This window comes from Bos indicus, chromosome 22, assembly GCF_029378745.1.
Source record: "Bos indicus isolate NIAB-ARS_2022 breed Sahiwal x Tharparkar chromosome 22, NIAB-ARS_B.indTharparkar_mat_pri_1.0, whole genome shotgun sequence".
Classification (NCBI taxonomy): Eukaryota; Metazoa; Chordata; class Mammalia; order Artiodactyla; family Bovidae; genus Bos; species Bos indicus.
The window spans coordinates 53,624,742-53,643,582 of record NC_091781.1 but is presented as its reverse complement, the minus strand read 5'-3'; the positions used below and the strand labels follow the sequence as shown (position 1 = coordinate 53,643,582).

Below are 18,841 nucleotides of genomic sequence, written 5' to 3'. Positions count from 1 at the left end.
CGCCAGGCCTCCCTGTCCATCACCAACTCCCGGAGTTCACTGAGACTCACGTCCATCGAGTCAGTGATGCCATCCAGCCATCTCATCTTCTGTCATCCCCTTCTCCACCTGCCTCCAATCCCTCCCAGCATCAGAGTCTTTTCCAATGAGTCAACTCTTCCCATGAGGTGGCCAAAGTACTGGAGTTTGAGCTTTAGCATCATTCCTTCCAAAGAAATCCCAGGGCTGATCTCCTTCAGAATGGACTGGTTGGATCTCCTTGCTGTCCAAGGGACTCTCAAGAGTCTTCTCCAACACCACAGTTCAAAAGCATCAATTCTTCAGCTCTCAGCTTTCTTCACAGTCCGACTCTCATATCCATACATGACCACTGGAAAAACCATAGCCTTGACTAGGCGGACTTTTCTTGGCAAAGTAATGTCTCTGCTTTTGAATATGCCATCTAGGTTGGTCATAACTTTCCTTCCAAGGAGTAAGTGTCTTTTAATTTCATGGCTGCAGTCACCATCTGCAGTGATTTTGGAGCTCAAAACAATAAAGTCTGACACTGTTTCCACTGTTTCCCCATCTATTTCCCATGAAGTGATGGGCCCAGATGCCATGATCTTCATTTTCTGAATGTTGAGCTTTAAGCCAACTTTTTCACTCTCCACTTTCACTTTCATCAAGAGGCTTTTGAGTTCCTCTTCACTTTCTGCCATAAGGGTGGTGTCATCTGCATATCTCAGGTTATTGATATTTCTTTACTGAGATATAATTCACATGCCATAAATCCAATCCTTAGATTGTGTACAATTCAGCAGCCTTTAGTATATTCACCTGGTTGTCCAACCATCATCATATCTAATTTAGAACACCTTCATCCCTCCCCAAAAGAAAACCCACTCCTTAGCAGATTCTCCCTGACCCCGTGTCCCCAAGTCATCTACTTACTGTCTCTGCATATCCATTTTGGGCAGCATCTTTTTTTCTTTTTTTAACCTTGTTAAATTCTTGGTCCGGTGGCGTGAGGTTATTCAGGCTTGTATTTAATTCGTGGTGCCCCACGGCCCTCCAGAAAGGCCCTCCACGTTTGTGCTTCCACTAACGGTGAGCGAGGATGCCCTTTTCTCTGCACCCTCCGTGACACTCTTACTGTTTTTACCATTGATTTTCATCTCTGCCCCCGAGACAGTGAGGAGCGGCATCCACCTTTGCATTTGGCTCCTGACAGGGTGGATGGCATCACCAACTCGATGAACATGAACTTGGCAAACTCCGGGAGATACTGAGGAACAGGGAGGCTTGGTGTGCTGCAGGCCATGGGGTCATAAAGAGTCAGACACGACTTAGCGACTGAACAGCAGCAACAAGGTGGAACACCATTTCCTACGCTGACTGGCTGTTTCTGTTTCAGATTAGAGTTGAGAAAAAGATACCCGGGCTCTGGAACGGGGAGGATGTCAGTGGGCAAGCCCAGACGCCACGGCTCAGGGTGCCCTGGGGGCTCTGGGGGAGTCAGGTGCAGGGTTTGCTCCAGGATACGCTGAACTTTTTTTCCTCCAGAGAGTGGAGGGCAGGGAACGATTCAGGCCAGGGGATGGGCGTGCCCCGGGGCAGAGGCACGCCTGCTGGGACTCTGGCAAAAGGAGCCCGAGCTTAGGGTAGTGGTTGGGAAACTGTGAGACACTCCCTTTCCCACTGCAGTGAGGTGAAGCCATCATTGGTTCTGAGTGGCTTCGAGACTGCAATGACCCCGTAACCCCGAATGGCCTTAAATACTTCCTTTGCGGCCTGTTGAGAATTAGGATGTGTGGGAGAGAGGGCAGGCAGGGGAGGCCCAGGGGCCAGGGAGTGTGGGTTGGATGTGTCCTCCGCATCCGGGCTTCTCTGCCTTGGCCACATCTTAGAGTCAGCTGAGGCCTTGTGGTCCTGTCCCCAGACTGGAACCTGAGTCTCTGAAGGTGGAGGGGTGGCCGTCCACTCTGATACCTGCAGCCAGACTTGAGAAGCGGCTGTCTGCCTGGGAGGCAGGAGCCCGGCTCCCACTGCCTTGGATTTTTCCGTGAGCTTATATGGTGACTGGTAGAAGTCTGTTGCTGGGGCCGTTGGTCTGGTTCTGCCCCAAATGCTTGGCACCTCTTCCAGAACCTATTGACCTCCAGGTCCATAGGCTGCAGCCTTCTGCTGAGAAAAAGCCTTGCTCAACTTGCGTGCAGACTAATTCATTCAAATCTGCTCCCCCAACCACCCCTAACCGTACTGCGTGCCCTGCACCTGGCCTCAACCCCTCTTCAGTGCAATATGTGGTCCGTGGCTTTGTGATGTCATGTGACTCACAGCATCTGGGCAGAGCTAAAAAGGATGCCCCCACCTCCCAGTCCTCACTGGGAGAGGAGCAGTCACCTGGACAAGGCCAGGTGTGAGCTGGAGGGAATGGGTGCCAGGCCAGTCCCATCAGCTGGCCTGATGGTGTCTTTTTATTTCAGACCTCGTGCTAACAGCAAAAGGTGCCGACTTGGGCGTCACCCAGGTTGGCTGTGTGTCAGTGGAAGGATGGCTGCAGGGTCCTCAGCCCAGCTGTCCGGCTGTCTGCAGGAAGGAAGCAGGAATTCTGCTGGAGCCCAAACCTCATACTCAGGCTGCTTTGCCGGCCTCCTGGTTTGTAAATCCTGCTTTTGCAAGCCACAGGGGAACGTGCCATGGCCCTAAACCCAATTTGTTTTTTTGGTTTTGGGTGTGTAGGAGATCATTTAACGTCAATTCAAGATCACTTACTTCACGTGGAACGCTGCCCAGGCTAGGCTGGGTGGTGTCTCATTTGGTCAGTTATGCTGTGTGACTGCTTCTCAAATAATCTTCCTGGAACTGTCTCAGGGGCCCGAGATGTTCCCGGAGGCTCTGTCCCACCTCAACCATCATGGTTTCCCTCTTGTCTGTTATGTATACTTGCGGCTCCACTGATCCTTTTTTTTGAGAAAAGTTTCTCCCCCTCTAAGCCATTTGAAAGCTGCTATTGGACACCATGAGAGTTAGACCAGCTTGAATTAGTCTATAAACCAAAGATTTTCAAGATACTGGATATCAGGCAAGGATGGACAACAATCCTTGAGGAACGGGAAGCAAATGGGGCAAGCCTGGGAGACTCCTTGAGTTAAAATAAAGCTGCGAGGACTTCCCTGGGGGTATAGCAGATGAGAGTCCGCCTGGCAATGCACGGGACACAGGTTCGATGCCTGGTCTGGGAAGATCCCATATGCCACACGGCAACTAAGCCTGTGCGCCATACCTACTGAGCCTGCCTGGTGCAACCCTAGAGCCTGCACATGGCAAATACTGAGCCCGCTTCCTGCAACTCTGGAAGCCCGTGTGCCTAGAGCCTGGGCTGTGCAACAGGAGGAGCCACCGCAAAGAGAAGTCTCCATCGCTGGGTGGGCTTTTCTCCAGTTCTGGTGCGCGGGGACTCTCTCCAGTTGTGGTGCTGGGGCTTCTCACTGTGGTGGCTTCCCTTGTTGAGGAGCACGGGCTCGCTCTAGGACACAGGCTCAGTAGTTGCTGGGCATGGGCTTAGTTGCTCCATAGCCTATGGGACCTTCCCGGATCAGGGACTGGACCCATGTCTCCTGCATTGCCGGGAGGTTTCTTGACCACTGTGCCAACTGTGGGTCTGTGACTCAACCCCTCATTGAGTCCTGTTTCGGGAAAAAAACAAAACTCACTTCTGTTTTGCCTCTATACCCCTAGTGCTCACGCTTCGGGCACCAGACATACGGTTTTTCCCACATCAACCAATTCTCCAGCACCAGCCAGGTGTCCTACAGTTCAGTTCAGTCTGATGCTGGTCGGGGTTAGCACAGCCCTCACTGGGTGAGGACACAGCCCTAACAAGACGTCCCCTCCCACTCTGTCACCTCTGCTTCCCACAGGCCGGCTGCAAATCAGGGCTCCCACCCCCCCACCCCGCCTCTTTGGGTTTGATAATTTGCTTTAATGGCTCATAGAACTCAGGGAAGCACAGTTGCCAGTTTATTATAAAGCGTATGATAAGAAATATAGTCAAACAGTTGGATGAAGAGATACCTAGGGAAAGGCCCCTAGTCGAGGGGCTTCTGCCCCAGGGAGTCAGGGTATGTCGCTCTCCTGGCAGGTATATGTATTCCCCAACCTCAAAGCGCTCTGAAACCTGCCTGTTGAGGAGGCTTCGTCACATAGCCACAATTGATTGACTCATTTTCCAGCCCCTCTCCCCTCCCTGGAAGATGGAGCGGTAGAGTTGAAAATTCCAAACTTGGAAGCCTGGCTTGGTCTTTCTGGTGACCAGCACCCAACCAGGAGCCCACCCAGAACCTCCTCAGTAGAACCAAGGATGCTCATTTTGCCCAGACGTTCTGAGAGATTTAGGGGCTCCATGTCTGGAACTGGAATCAAACTGGGGACCTGGGGGCAGGAATTGCACTGTATGTATTGCTATTTCACAAGCGCGAGCCTCTGCTCAGCGCTGGCCCCTTAGTGAGCTCACAGCACAAGACTCGGGGTGACGTTGGTCAGCTCACCCATCAGCACGGGCAAATTCTGGTTTCCCGGCTCCCTGGATGACCATTCCCCGAGGGCAGGGCCAGAGTCAGCTTGCTCACCATCCTGCTGCCAGCGTCTGCAGAGAGCCTGGCTCCGAATGAATGGTGGAGAAGCCATGGTGGGTAAATCCTTCAGCTGCAGTGTCCCCGGTGGAAGGGCAGGAGGAACAGAGGGGCTCTGCACCGGGGCGGGGCGGGGGCGGGGGGCCTTGGGATGGAGGCTCTGGGCAGGAGGATGGCCTTGGGTGTATAGGATGCGCCAGAATGGGAGGTGGCCCTGATGGCCAGTGGGCGATCTGGGGCGGAGCTTCCCCTGAGTCTGAATCCCTGAACAGGCTGTGTGTTGGGCAGTGCAGGGGTGGTGATGAAGGAGCCCCCTTTGGGGAGGGGGACTCCACGTGTGTGGCAGGAATAGCTGCGTGACTGCCAACCAGATGGGGATAATGGGACCTTTGAGTTAGAACTGGGGCTCAGATTCCATCTTTCAGACCTGCCAGCAGCGTGACCTTCATCACAGCACTTTTATGGAACTTGGGTTTGAGAAAGGGGTGCACACCCTACATTCACTGAACGAACAAGCCCAGCCTGGGGTCTGGTAGGAACATTATTTCCTAGAATATGAAATTTACTTCAGTATTTTTTTCCCCCATGCCAAAGGAAGACTGAGTCTATTTCCTGCCCATGAAGTGCTTTGCTATCCATTCACTGCAAGCCACAGGGATGAAACATTTTCCCACCTCCTTGGCTTCTCGGGGGACGTCCTCCGGCCGTGACTGAGCGTTTAGAACACACGTGGCTTCCTTCCTTGCTTTGTATCTGTGCGCGGTGCTCAAGGATGTCGGCAGCTCCAAGGAACGAGAGAGAGTGAGGGGGAGGCTGGAGTCAGTAGGTCCCAGCCTGCGGACCAAGAGGAAGCCAGAGAGAGTGTCTCCCCACTGGCTGCAGAAGCAGAGGAAGGCCTGATGTGGAGAGATAACAGAGCAGGAAGCCCAGGGGGGCCTGGGCAGTTGTCAGTGTCCACTGGAAGACGCTGCCATCCGGCCACTCACTTTATGAGCAGGAGCGAGAGGTGGTCTGATTTTATCCCCCAAGCCTGGACCAGCTGAGTTCACAGCATCCTGAGTCAGCTCCATCCCTCTGACTCAGGAGGTGTATCCCGCCTCTCCTCATGGGCGAGCTGTCTTCAAGGGCCCCACGCTCACCACGCGGCCGGGTGGAAGTCTGACCACGCTGTTGAGTCTCAGTGCTCCTCTGCGCTTTGCAGCCGGCATCTCTGTGGGGCTTAAGCACGGAGGCCACGGTGATGAAGAGGGAAGAAGGGATGTGGAGCGTGAGGAGGTTCTGTGTCCGTGAGCAGAACCACACTCACGTTGCTTTGACGTTCCTTCCGGGCTGCTTTGAGCCGGCTTTGGTTGCTGCCGGACAAACCAGCCTTTGTTGCTCTTTGTCAAGATTTAGAGTCTACTTCCAGGGCACTTGGGACGGATGATCTGAAAATCTACCCCAGAATCACCAAATAGTATTATTGATACCTCACCGTGGTCCAGTAATCGCCATTCAAGAGAAAGTTCTCGCCCCATCGCTGTGTTTATACAGCGGCCCCGGAAGTGGTCAGCAGAGGTCCATGCCATCCGTTTCTATTTGTATGTATGTTTGTTGAGGGCACAAGTGTGCCCTGTGAGGGACTGCAGGTGTTCAGAGATGGTAAGACTGAATCTCTGTAAAAGGCGCTCAGGGGATGTGGATACCCCAGGTACAACGGGTGAGGGCCGGGGCAGAGGGGAGGCGGCATGGGCTGTGCGTGGAGCTGCACAGAAATGGATTCAACTCAGTGGTTCTTCATTGCACACTTCCAGGGTCATAGCTAAGGCATGGCCCCATTTTTTTTGTTGTTGGAGGTTTTGTTTTACTTTTTAAACATTTTTATTTCTTTTTTACTGAAGTATCGTTCATTTATAACATTGTGTTAGTTTCAGATGTGCAACAAAGCAGTTTGATTTTACATGTATGTATAATACAGTGAAAGTCGCTCAGTCGTGTCTGACTCTTTGTGACGCCACAGACTATATACAGTCCATGGAGTTCTCCAGGCCAGAGTACTGGAGTGGGTAGCCTTTCCCTCCTCCAGGGGATCTTCCCAACCCAGGGATTGAACCCAGGTCTCCCGAATTGCAGGCGGATTCTCTACTAGCTGAGCCAGTGTATATATTCTTTTTCAGATTATTTTCCATTATAGGTTGTTATAAGATACTGAATGCAGTTCCCTGGGCTGTGTGGTAAATCCTTGTTACCTGTTTTATATACAGTAGTGTGTGCCTGTTAATCTCATAGTCCGGATTCATCCCTCTGCCCTCTTTCCCCTTTGGTAATCATAAGTTTGTTTTCTATCTCTGTGAATCTATTTCTTTTTTGTAAACAAGTTCATTTGTATTACTTTGTAGATTCCACATATAAGTGATATAAAATTTGTCTTTGACTTGCTTCACTTAATTTGGTAATCTCTAGGTCCTTCCATGTTGCTGCCAGTGGCATTATTTCATCCTTTTTATGGCTGAGTAATATTCCTTGGAAGGAAAGTTATGACCAACCTAGATAGCATATTCAAAAGCAGAGACATTACTTTGCCAACAAAGGTCCGTCTAGTCAAGGCTGTGGTTTTTCCAGTGGTCATGTATGGATGTGAAAGTTGAACTGTGAAGAAAGCTGAGCACCGAAGAACTGATGCTTTTGAACTGTGGTGTTGGAGAAGACTCTTGAGGGTCCCTTGGACTGCAAGGAGATCCAACCAGTCCATCCTAAAGGAGATCAGTCCTGGGTGTTCTTTGGAAGGACTGATGCTGAAGCTGAAACTCCAATACTTTGGCCACCTCATGCGAAGAGTTAACTCATTGGAAAAGACTCTGATGCTGGGAGGGATTGGAGACAGGAGGAAAAGGGGATGACAGAGGATGAGATGGCTGGATGGCGTCACCGACTTGATGGACATGAGTTTGGGTGAACTCCAGGAGTTGGTGCTGAACAGGGAGGCCTGGTGTGCCGCAGTTCATGGGGTCGCAGAGTTGGACACGACTGAAGCGACTGAGCATGCATGCATGCGTATGTATACACACACACACACACACACACACACACACACTTCTTTATCCATTCATCTGTTCATGGGCACTTGGATTGCTTCCATGTCTGGCTATTGTAAATTGAACATTGGAGTGTATGTATCTTTTCAAATTAGCGTTTTTGTCTTTTCCGGAGTGGGATTGTTGGATCATATGGTAATTCTACTTCTAGTTTTTTTAAAGAACCACCAGACTGTTTTCCAGTGGCTGCACCAGCTCACAGTCAATGTGGCCCCCATCTTGAAGGTGCCCCCAGTTCACTAGGATAGACGGGCCAGTGCCCAGGGAGCCAGGAACCTGCCACAGCACAGTAGGCGTGTCCAGTGCCGGGCACACCCGCCCTGTTGCTTCCATGTCCGCACACACTCCTGGCGCACCTGCTTCAGTGGCCGGTGCCCCGGCTCCCAGCGGCAGCCGCCAGCACTGCTGGTTTCTGGACGGATGAGCCTGCTCTAGCAGCCCCAGAGAGGAGTGGTGCCAGCAGGATCCTGCCCTCGTCACTCTTCCTGCTCGTTGGAGGCAGCGCTGAGTGTGCCAGCAAAGGAATGCAGTTTGCCCAGGATGGGTATTTACTTGGCTGTGTTGGGTCTTGACTGCGCATGTGGGCTATTTAGTTGCGGCATGTGGGATCTAGTTCCCTGACCAAGGGTTGAACCCCGGCCCCTTGCATTGGGACTGTGGAGTCTCAGCCCCGGGCCACCAAGGAAGTTCCAGAATAGATGTAGTCCTTGACTTACTTGAGCAGCCTACGTTGTATATGAAGTAATCAGACAAAAATACACGCTGATGCCTCTGAGTTCCTTGGAGTTTTCAAGTTTATCATGCTGTTGGCGAGGTAAAGAAATACCAGCTGTCCAGTAGTTTCATCCTGCATGTGTGTTTGCATGCACACTCACACACACACACACACACACACGCACACACATACACAGGTAATTTCATAGCCAGTAAGAGAAGATGGAAGGGAAGCACCTTGGGGAACTTGCGGGGGTGTTGGAAATGTTCTGTATCTTATTTTGGGTTTACATTACAAAGGTTACTTGTCAAAACTCATCGGGTGATAGACTTACAGTTTGTGCATTTCACTGTTTGAATTTTATCTTAAAAAGATAACTGTAAGCAAATAATGAACTCTTATTAATGATATTCAGACTGAAGTGTTTGGGATGAAGCGGACTGCTCACTGCACCTTACTGCGAAATGCATCACGAATTGGACTGCAGGGTTGACTGAGGGGCGGGCAGCAAAGTACCAACGATTGTAGAACTGGGGTCATGGGCACATGGGACTCTTTTCCATTTTTCTTTTCATGCTTGAAAGTTTTCGTAATAAAACGTTGAAACAGAATAACGACAAATAACCACCACTTGTGATCCCCTAGAGCTGTGCACAGCGAATTCTCTCGGGAGCCGGTTTTCTCAGCTGACACAGGACTGTTCTTATGGACGGCCGCACCTGCTTCCTCAGGGAGCATTGGTGAAGTGGTGTGCGGGTTCTGGACTTATGCGTTCTCTGTGGACTTGTGGGGTTGGAGCGGGTGCGCTTCATTTCATGAAGGCTGTGTCAGCTTGGACTTCCTTTGGAGGTGATGTAGTTTATCAGCTTGGAATGATAAGAACTTTGAAACACAGGACTTTTGGCCCTGTAGGCAGAATGTGGCTGTGAGTTTGCAGCCTGAGAACAGCCTGACAGATTGGACAGAGCCACAAAAGGCTGGCTGAGCCCCTGGTTACCCTGCTGAATGCTGGGGGAGTTTTTTTGTTTTGTTTTTTGGCTATGGTAGGTCTTCGTCGCTGAGCAGTCTTTCTCTAGTTGCGGTCTGTGGGCTTCTAATTGCGGTAGCGTCTCTTGGTGAGGAGCACCGGCTCTTGGGCACACAGGCTTCATGAGTTGTGGCTCTCGGGCTCTACAGCAAGGCTCAGTAGTTGTGACTCACTGGCTTAGGTGCCCACCTAGCATGTGGGATCTCCTTGGACCACAGATCGAACCCATGTCTCCTGTATTGGCAGGCCGATTCTTTACCACTGAGCCACGAGGGAAGCCTAGAGGACCTTTTTGTATATATTTTAAATTTTGGAAAAACTACATATGTTTATTTGTATTTATATATAAATTGTATATAAGTATATAATCAGTTTCTCAAAAAATTTTAACACTATACAATACACTTACACAGATCCAGGGGAATTCCCTGGCAGTCCAGTGGTTAGGACTTGGTACTTTTAGTGCCGTGGCCTGGGTTCAATCCCTGGTCAAGGAACTAAGATCCCACAAGCTGCTCAGCGTGGCCAAGAACAAAAACCAGATACAAAATACTTTTTGAGACTAGACTTTTTTCGGCTGTAAAGCAATGTAGGATTTTTTTTTTCTAATACAGAAAATGCAAAGCAGTGAAATCAGTCATAATTTTATAGTTTTGGTGTATTTCTTTCCTGAATCTTTTTTAAAAATTCATACATTATTTACATAATTGTAATTTTTTTTCATTTGACTATAATGAGGGAGTTCTTTGGGAGGGAGACCCCAACACCCCCCTTTATGTGGATTGGTCCACGTAAGAGACCACATAAAGGGAGCAGAGGGTGGGAGTGGGATGCAGGCAGGGAAGCCCAGAGCCCAGGCCAGGAGCTGAGACCCAGCGGCCAGGGTGGGGGCAGGAAGGAGCACTGGTCGTACAGTCTGACGGACCTAGGGTTTGGGGGCCTGATCGCTCTTTGTAAAAAGTGAGGTTAGTAAGTTCCCCGTTGGTGGTTCCCATTGAGACTTAAAGGAAATAATTTGAAGTTGACCAGCCTGCATACTGGGCTTCCCTCATAGCTCAGTTGGTAAAGAATCTGCCTGCAATGCAGGAGACCCTGGTTCGATTCCTGGGTTGGGAAGATCCACTGGAGAAGGGATAGGCTACCCACTCCAGTATTCTTGGGCTTCCCTTGTGGCTCAGCTGGTAAAGAATCTGCCTGCAATGCAGGAGACCTGGGTTCGATCCTGGGTTGGGAAGATCCCCTGGAGAAGGGAAAGGCTACCCACTCCCGTATTCTGGCCTGGAGAATTCCATGGACAGAGGAGCCATGGGGTCGCAAAGAGTCCGACACGACGGAGCGACTTTCACTCAGCCTGCACGTCTGGCCTGTTTTAATCACGGTGCAGCGTTGGACGTTGCCTTGTAACGGTGGGAGCCTTTTTAAAGTTAATACTCATTTTTTGGCTGCACCAGGTCTTAGTCGGTGCAGGTGGGATCTAGTTCCCTGACCAGGGACTGAACCCGGGTTCCCCTGCATTGGGAGTGAGGACTTTTAGCCACCAGGCCACCAGGGAAGTCCCCGGTGAGAGCCTGTGAAAGCTTTGGGCAAGGAAGAAGATGGAAGAAGTGGAGGTTTTCTGAGCATTAACACGCTGCTGTGGAGGGAGCATGGACACGAGCCCGGGGCTGTTTCCTGCAGTGGAAAGGACTGACAGTTGAGAGACTGATGGAGGGAGAGAGCGAGAGAGAGAGACATTCTAGAGGAGTGACCCCCAGGATTCGGGGATGGGCTGGTTGTGGGGAGGGCGGGGTATCTTGCTTTTGTCCATTGATTTTTATTGACTCACATTACAGTGCTTCTCTCCCCACTCACTGCTGTGTTCTTTCCCTTGCAGGAGCCTGTGTGAAATGCAGCAAGGGGGTGTTTGGGGCCGGCCAGGCCTGCCAGGCCATGGGGAACCTCTACCACGACGCGTGCTTCACCTGTGCGGCCTGCAGTAAGTGTGTGTGTGTGTGTGTGTGTGTGTGTGTGTGTGTGGAGGGGTGGGGGGCCCAGGGTGAGGAACAGGAGGAGTGAGGAAAGGAGGAGATGGAAGAGCATCCTTCCAGGAGACATGTGGCCCATGTCCCTGCGTGGTCCTGCGGGAAGGCAGGACAGCGTCTTCTAGAAGAGGGGCTGGTACTGTTAGCTTAAGGCCCATCAGAGTACCAGGCACTGCCTGGCGCCCACTCTGGTGTAGCTGAGCGATCCCTAATAACATCAGAGGTCTCAGAAGAGTCGGGAGGAGAGTGCTGGGATTCACTGTTGTCTGCCCTCTTGTCATTTATCTCCCTCACTGTGGGGACCAGCCAACCAAAAGGTGATTCAGCAGTTACCCCAGTGTGAAGCGGGGTCCCTTCTTAGCTCTTTTGCCCTGATCTTTCATCTGGAGGCTGCTGTTTGAGTGAAGAGTGTGGGTGTGTGTGTGAATGCACGCGACACACCAGTGGGTTCCTCTTAGCAATATGTGTGGGTGCCTCTTAGCAACACCTCTGGGTATTTTTGTATTGTTTTGCGGACGTTATGCCTAAAACATCAAATCAGGAGACCAGGCCTGTGCTCAGCTCAGACTGCTCATTGAATGAATGGCAAACACAGTGGAAGATTCTAACACATTGGAGGCTGTTTGTCAAGTCTGACCAAGTCATGAATTATGCTTGTTTCATGCTATCTACCAAAGATTAATTTTGAGGAGCATTTTTGAAAAATGTTCTGCCAACATTCTCCAGTTTTGCCCTGAGGCTGACAGCCGTCAGTTAAAAGAAGACATTACAACAAAGCCCAAAGAGTGTCTAGGACAAAGGGGTCTTATCGTCTGGCCTGGTGGTCCTTAGTCCTGACTTTTCATTAGAATCACCGGGGTGGTGTTGGGGAGGTGGAGAGATTTTGAAAGCTAGTGATGCTATGGCCTTTCCCTGGCCAGCACAATCGGAAGCTCTAGGTCTGGGGTTTCTAGAGTGGGGCGTGAGAGATTTATTAGCTCCTCAGGTGACTCCCAGGCATGACCAGACTGAGCACCTGGGATTCGTGCCCGGCTCCTCATTTTAGGAGCCTCCAGAAATGGGAGGGTCTTTGTCACCTGATTGTGGCACAGCCCTTGCAAGCCTCGGGGCTCCCAGTCTGACGTTCCCTGGGTTGGCATGGGCCTGCCATGTCTTGACGACACAGCCCTGGTTCCCAGCCTCAGGCTTCATCCTCACTAGGTTTTCCATAAAACACGTGCCTAAGAGTTTCCACCTTCATCAGTATTCACCTTTGTAGGGAAAATTGTGAAAGACTTTGAGATGGATTGGGCTTCCTTGGCAGCTCAGCTGGTAAAGAATCTGGCTGCAATGCAGGAGACCTGGGTGTGATCCCTGGGTCAGGACGATCCCCTGGAAACAGGAAAGGCTATCCTCTCCAGTATTCTGGCCTGGAGAATTCCGTGGACTGTATAGTCCATAGGGTCACAAAGAGTCGGACACGACTGAGCGACTTTCACTTCACTTCACTTGAGATGGATTACACATCTCCTAGCATCCACAGTGGGAATGTAGGACTCCCCTGGTTATCAGATTCCCTGGGTCTCTGGGCCTTTCCTTGCCTTTGAGCCGTAAGTTGTAAAATCTTGATGGCAAAGCCTGTGGTTCTTGTCCACAGCTCTGCAAACTGTGTCTGGTGGCGACTGACCAGTTTCGGCATCTGTTAAGCAATTTACGTCAGCATTTCTGATGGCCGCATCTAGATGGTTCTTCCCTGTCTCCCAGGTGTAACACCTTATTGTGTGTGCGTGCTCACTGAGTCATGTCTGACTCTTCGAGACCCCAGAGACTGTAGCCCACCAGGCTCCTCTGTCCATGGAATTTTCCAGGCAAGAATGCTAGAGTGGGTTGCCATTTCCTTCTCCAGGGGATCTTCCCACCCCAGGGATTGAACCCACATCTCTTACATCTCCTGCATTGGCAGGCACATTCTTTACTGCTGAGCCACTTGGGAAGCCAATCACATCTTATTGGTCTCTCATTAATTGATGAATTAAATAAAATTTTTGACCTGTGTTGTTGTCTTATTTTTAAAGAGTTGTGATCATGCCTTCTTTTAAAAATGATCTCAGACTCTTGGCTCCTGCCACTGTTTCTTGATATTTGCTCTATCTTCCAGGAAAAGAGAAAATAAATATTGAGCAGAGGCTGTGTTTATACCTCAAGCAATTACCATTTGAACTAGAAAGTCCTTGGGGGCCAAAGGCTATTGTTGAGTCCATTGGTTCCGCCAGTGGCCGCTTGACTAGCTGGCAGTTCCTCAATCAGTTTATTTTGAAATGAAGGCAGATATGCACACTTGAGACGACAGCTGCTTTGGGATTGTGCTTGCTCTCGCGTTTAAGGCCCTGTGGTCTGTCTCTGTTTTATTGCTTCCTACTTTCTTATTACAGTCTGACTGAATTTCTCCCTTCCACATTCGCCCCTGGAAACCCCTCTCCACACCCACTGCAGGCATTTAAATTCAGTCCTGCCTTTAGCACCCGCCCCAGTGCCTCCTCCCCCAGGAAGCCTTCCGTGTTTTCTGAGCAGGAAGGAGCCTTTTCTCCTGAACTAGGCACACCCTGCCTTCTCACATAAACCATGAACCACTCTCTCTGCAGTTCCAGTGCCAGCAAACCAGGCCTCAGGACAGAGTGTGGTGGCACTCCTGTTGTGGGTAAACACGCGGCTTCCTCCCCACTTGCAGGGGGCGGTTGGAGACCCAGGCACGTGCCTGAGCAGCTTCTCGTGGACGCCAGCAGTGGTTAACTTTGTTCAGTTAACTTGCTGCTGCCGGTGAATGCTTTCAGCGGAAGGTGGTGCCAGGGTGCCCCGCATCCTGGCTCTGCGGGTCTTCGAGTGTGTTTCCATGAGCCTTGGCGTGTGGACGCAGCACAGCAGGGGCCAGGCTCATCCGCTCCGTCCCCGACTTTGTTGGTGGAAGAGAAAAATGGGGTCAGAGAGGGGAAGGGCCTCTCTCGAGGCTGAAAACTGAGCGTTTGAGCTGAATCCATGGCTTCTAAATCTAGATTAGGTTAGCCTTGAACATGTGTTTGGTTGGTTAAAGTGTATGTGATAAGTGTGGTTTTTTTCCATACTTGTGTGTGTGTTTGTTTCCTCATTTCGTTTATGAAAATAATCTGGCTTGAAACACCATTGTGATGTTTTTCTGTAGGTACACACACATGCGTGCACACACCTGCACTCTCACACACTCGCTTCTTGGGTCTTGTTGATACTTTATCGAAACATAATGCTGGCATCTTGTTGAGCTCTCACGCACTTACAAGGCAAGGCCAAGGCCTGATAGATTTGACCATTAGAGATAAAACGAGCTACTTCTAGGTTCAGACAATTTATTCCCTTCGTGAGCAACAGAAAGGGCCTGTCAGAGGTGCCTCTATCCCTCTCGCACACCCCGGAGAGGACGACACTGAGACAGAAGGGTCAGTGGCTGCCGTGTGAGTTCTGGGGTGCTCAGCAGCCAGTCCTGGACAAGCTGCCTGGTCATGTGGTCCGTAGCCGCCTTCCTATCCCAAGGTGTCTACACGCAGACAAACCTCTTGCCTCTGGATGGTGGAAGTTCCCCATCTGCCAACAGGCAACAATGTCTAGTTCATTTTTAGTGTGGGAACAACATGACAGCCACAAAAAGTTTCAAAGACAGAAACCCGTCTTGTTATCATTCTCTAACAGGTATTTTCCCTTCTAGATTTTGTCCACATTTATACGCATTTTTTAGAGTTGTCTTGTACACCGATATTGTATCCTTTCCGATTTAACGTTGTGGCATACATTCCCCCATGTCTCTGTCATCTTTGTAATAACAGTGATAATTTTGTTAGTTACACCGTTACATTCGTTACGTTAGTGGTCATTTTACTAGTTTTAAAATAAATCGTTTTATGTTTAATAATTTTAATAGTTACATGGTTGTCAGCTGAGCCGTTCGACAGTTTGATGGCACAGGGCACGTCTGGGGTTTCTTGTTGGTTTAATTTGTATTGGAGTAGCGTTGCTTTGCACACCAATGAGTCAGCCACACACGCGCACATTACACATGGCTCCAGCAAGTGTCTCTGTGCCTGTGTGTTTTTCTCCCTCTAGTGCGTCGTTTCCTTGGAGTTGGTTCCCAGAAGCAAGCCTTCAGGGCACGAGGCGTGGGCGTTTATGTGGTTTGTTAAAGTTCTTTCTTAACAGACTCCTCCAGCGGTGGGTATGTTTGGTTGCCATGGAGATGTGTGCAGTGGGTCTCCCTCTCCCACAACGGGCTCTGCCCACCCAAGCTGGATGCTCTCAGGAGCTGTGGGCACAGTTGGGTGGAGGGAGGGCACGGTCTTGGCCGGCAGCCACATGCCGCGTGTCTGGACACCTTGTGTCAAGTGGCCAGTCCGAGGAGAAGCTGGCGCCTGTGTGGGGCTCGAGAGAGGCTGAACAAGAAGGAAGAAAAAGTTTGCTGGGCTTGTGGAGTCAAGTGAAGTCTCCTTGGCACCTTCCAGAAGAAACTATGAGGCAGAGAGAAGTCCAGACTCTGTGTCCTCACCCCAGGCCGTTTTAGGTCCAGAAAGTAAGCTTTTGTTCATCTTGTAAAGACTAAATAAATTCCACCCTGGAATCATGGGTGAAACCAGTTTCCTGGTTCACAGCCCCTACTATTTTTCAGTAGGGATTTTGTGTGGATTAGAAAATAATGGACTAGATAAGAGATGCTCCTGTCCAGAAGCCCATGGACCATGAGGGTGCCCTGGTCTTGGGGGCAGGCAGTGCCAAGGCCAATGAGGAATATGCCCAGTGTGGGCCTGAGCTCAGAGGAGGGCGGATGGGGTCCCCTCCTGGGACAGGGCTGAGGTGTGCAGGTCATGGCCAGAGCAGGTGACTCTGAGTGTTGTGTTCCTGGACGGAGGCATGCATTGTGATCTGCCAACCATCCCTGAGGGAAGATACACAGCCAAACTAAGAATGTGTGCCGCTGCCCATCCCACCTGCCAAAACCCAAACGTCCATGCTTGCTGAAGGTAGTGAAGGGGTTGTTTGGTGAGATCTCACACCTTTATTTAGACCCCGCCTGGGAAAGTGGCTTCCCAGGCGGCTCAGTGGTAAAGAACCTGCCTGCCAGTGCAGGAGACTAGGGTTCCACCCTGGGTCAGGTAGATCCATTGGAGAAGGGAATGGCAACCCACTCCAGTATACTTGCCTGGAGAATCCGCATGGACAGAGGAGCCTGGTGGGCTCCAGTCCACAGGGTTGCAAAGATTCAGACATGACTTGTCGACTAAACATCTGGGGAACTCTATCTATAGAGTTAGAGTCTATAGAGTCATCTATAGGCTAGAGTCTGAACTGAGGACACTAGAAAGTACCAATCCATTCCTTTGAGTAAATGAAACAACTAGAAATAAGCCCAGATTTGTGGGACAGAGGTTCTTAGTGAATAAATCAGAGACTGATGATTTATCCACCAGGAAGTTCACAGCTAAAGTACCAGAAGGTCCTTGGAGGGTGTTTCGTTTCTGTTAGTCATATCCAACTCTTTGCAACCCCATGGACTGCAGTATGCCAGGCTTCCCTGTCCTTCACTAGCTCCCGGAGTGTGCTCAAACTCATATCTGTCGAGTCAGTGATACTATCTAACCATCTCAGCCTCTGTAGACCCCCTTCTCCTCCTGCCCTTAATGTTTCCCAGCATCAGGGTTTTTTCTAATGAGTCAGCTCTTTGAATCAGAGGGCCAAAGCACTGGAGTTTCAGCTTCAGCATCAGTCCTTCCAATGAATATTCAGGGTTGATTTCCTTTAGGATTGACTGGTTTGATCTCCTTGCTGTCCAAGGGACTCTCAAGAGTTTTCTCTAGCACCACAGTTCAAAAGTATCAATTCTTCAGTGCTCAGCCTTCTTTATGGTCCAACTCTCACATCTGCACATGACTCTTGGAAAAACCATAGCTTTGACTAGACAGACCTTTGTTGGCAAAGTGATGTTTCATTGACTTTGTATATGCCGCCTCACCAACCCAGCTTTCGGAGATGTCCAGACTCTGAAATAGTCGAGCCTGAATTAGGGAGGTCTCTCTTTAACTCATGGCAGGCCTGCTTTCTTAAGAGTCATCTCAGTATTTATAAGTAATTCACAGGTAAGCTTTCTAGCTTACTGTCGGCCTGCCCCTGCCCCAAGCCCTCCCCCTGCTCACTGAATCAGCGTATCAACCCCGAGTGAGTTCAGCATTGTTATTACTCTCATTTCATGGATGAGCAGAGGCTTGGAAAGTTGAGTTTCCTTCTGGTTAGTTATATTGATGTTAAATAACCTGGTTGACAATGGAAACCAGGACCGTGTGGACGCACAGCCCTTGATCGCAGCCACTGTATCTAATGAGCTCTGCTTAGAGAGACACGGGGTCTCGCCGTGACATCTCAGGTTCAGTTCCACCTGGGTGCTGTGTGACAGCAAAGACTGGGTTCGGGGATATTTTCAATGTGTGAATGCAAAGGAGTGGCCTGGTACTTGGAATAGGGGAGTCAGAATTCGTTAGCGGGTATGATGCACCCATAGGAGAGGAATGGATTAAGGGCTTTCATTAGAGGTCTGTTCCTCCTTAGGCCCTTTGATCCCTGAGTTTTCTGAGCTGCTGAGTCATTCCCGATATTTCTCATCACATTCAGCATTGGCGCGTGAGCTGAATGAGTCAGCTGGATCTCGGGGAAAAGCTGAAGATCAAGAATGTGAGAAAGGGAGAGTGGGCAGATAACAAAGGGAGCCAGTGGGCGAGGGCAGAATCAGGAAACCACCAAAATAGACAGAGCTGAGCAAAGGGCTGCGCGGGTCAGAGGAGAGGCTTTTACTTTGCGCGTCGTCACAGAGTCACGTGTCCCTCTCCAGCAAATCCCCTTCTGCTGCATGCAGCAGAATTGGGAGCAGGCTTGGTTTCCCAGAGCAGACTCTGTTGCTGCCTTCCGAGGCCATGATGTCCTCGACAGCGGGAAGGCGTCAGCTTCTTTGTGCCTGGGACACGAAAGGAGTCTGGGACTTTTAAGCCACGTTGTGAGGGTAACTCCAGTGCGACCTGTGTCATTAATTGCCACATCCGCATTACAAGCACCTGATACTTGCACACGCATGGTTGGGGTGGAAATCTGCACCCGTTCCCTCAGTAAAACCAGACCAAAGGTGAGCCCTGGTGGTACCCAGGGTCTCCTCAACTCTAAAAGCAGAGTGTAGGATGCTCTGACACGCAGCGGGGCTCACTGCATCCTAATTAACACACAGTGTTGCAGTGAGTGCCAGAATCCCGGGGAGTGAGAGCTTTTACAAAAAACTGAGCTTTATGCTTCCATCACAATCACTGCTTGGGTCTCCTTGGTGATCTCATCCTGCTAACAGCATCTCCTCTCTC

General features: G+C 50.4%; 1 protein-coding gene across 1 annotated transcript in view; it reads left to right on the top strand.

The window, feature by feature from the left end:
- The window catches only part of LIMD1 (LIM domain containing 1), a 79,149-nt gene that overhangs the window by 25,080 nt on the left and 35,228 nt on the right, over positions 1–18,841 (top strand). Inside the window, exon 2 of the mRNA XM_070776824.1 lies at positions 11,306–11,407. Coding sequence (XP_070632925.1) covers positions 11,306–11,407 — 102 coding nt within the window. The remainder of the gene's footprint in view (positions 1–11,305; positions 11,408–18,841) is intronic.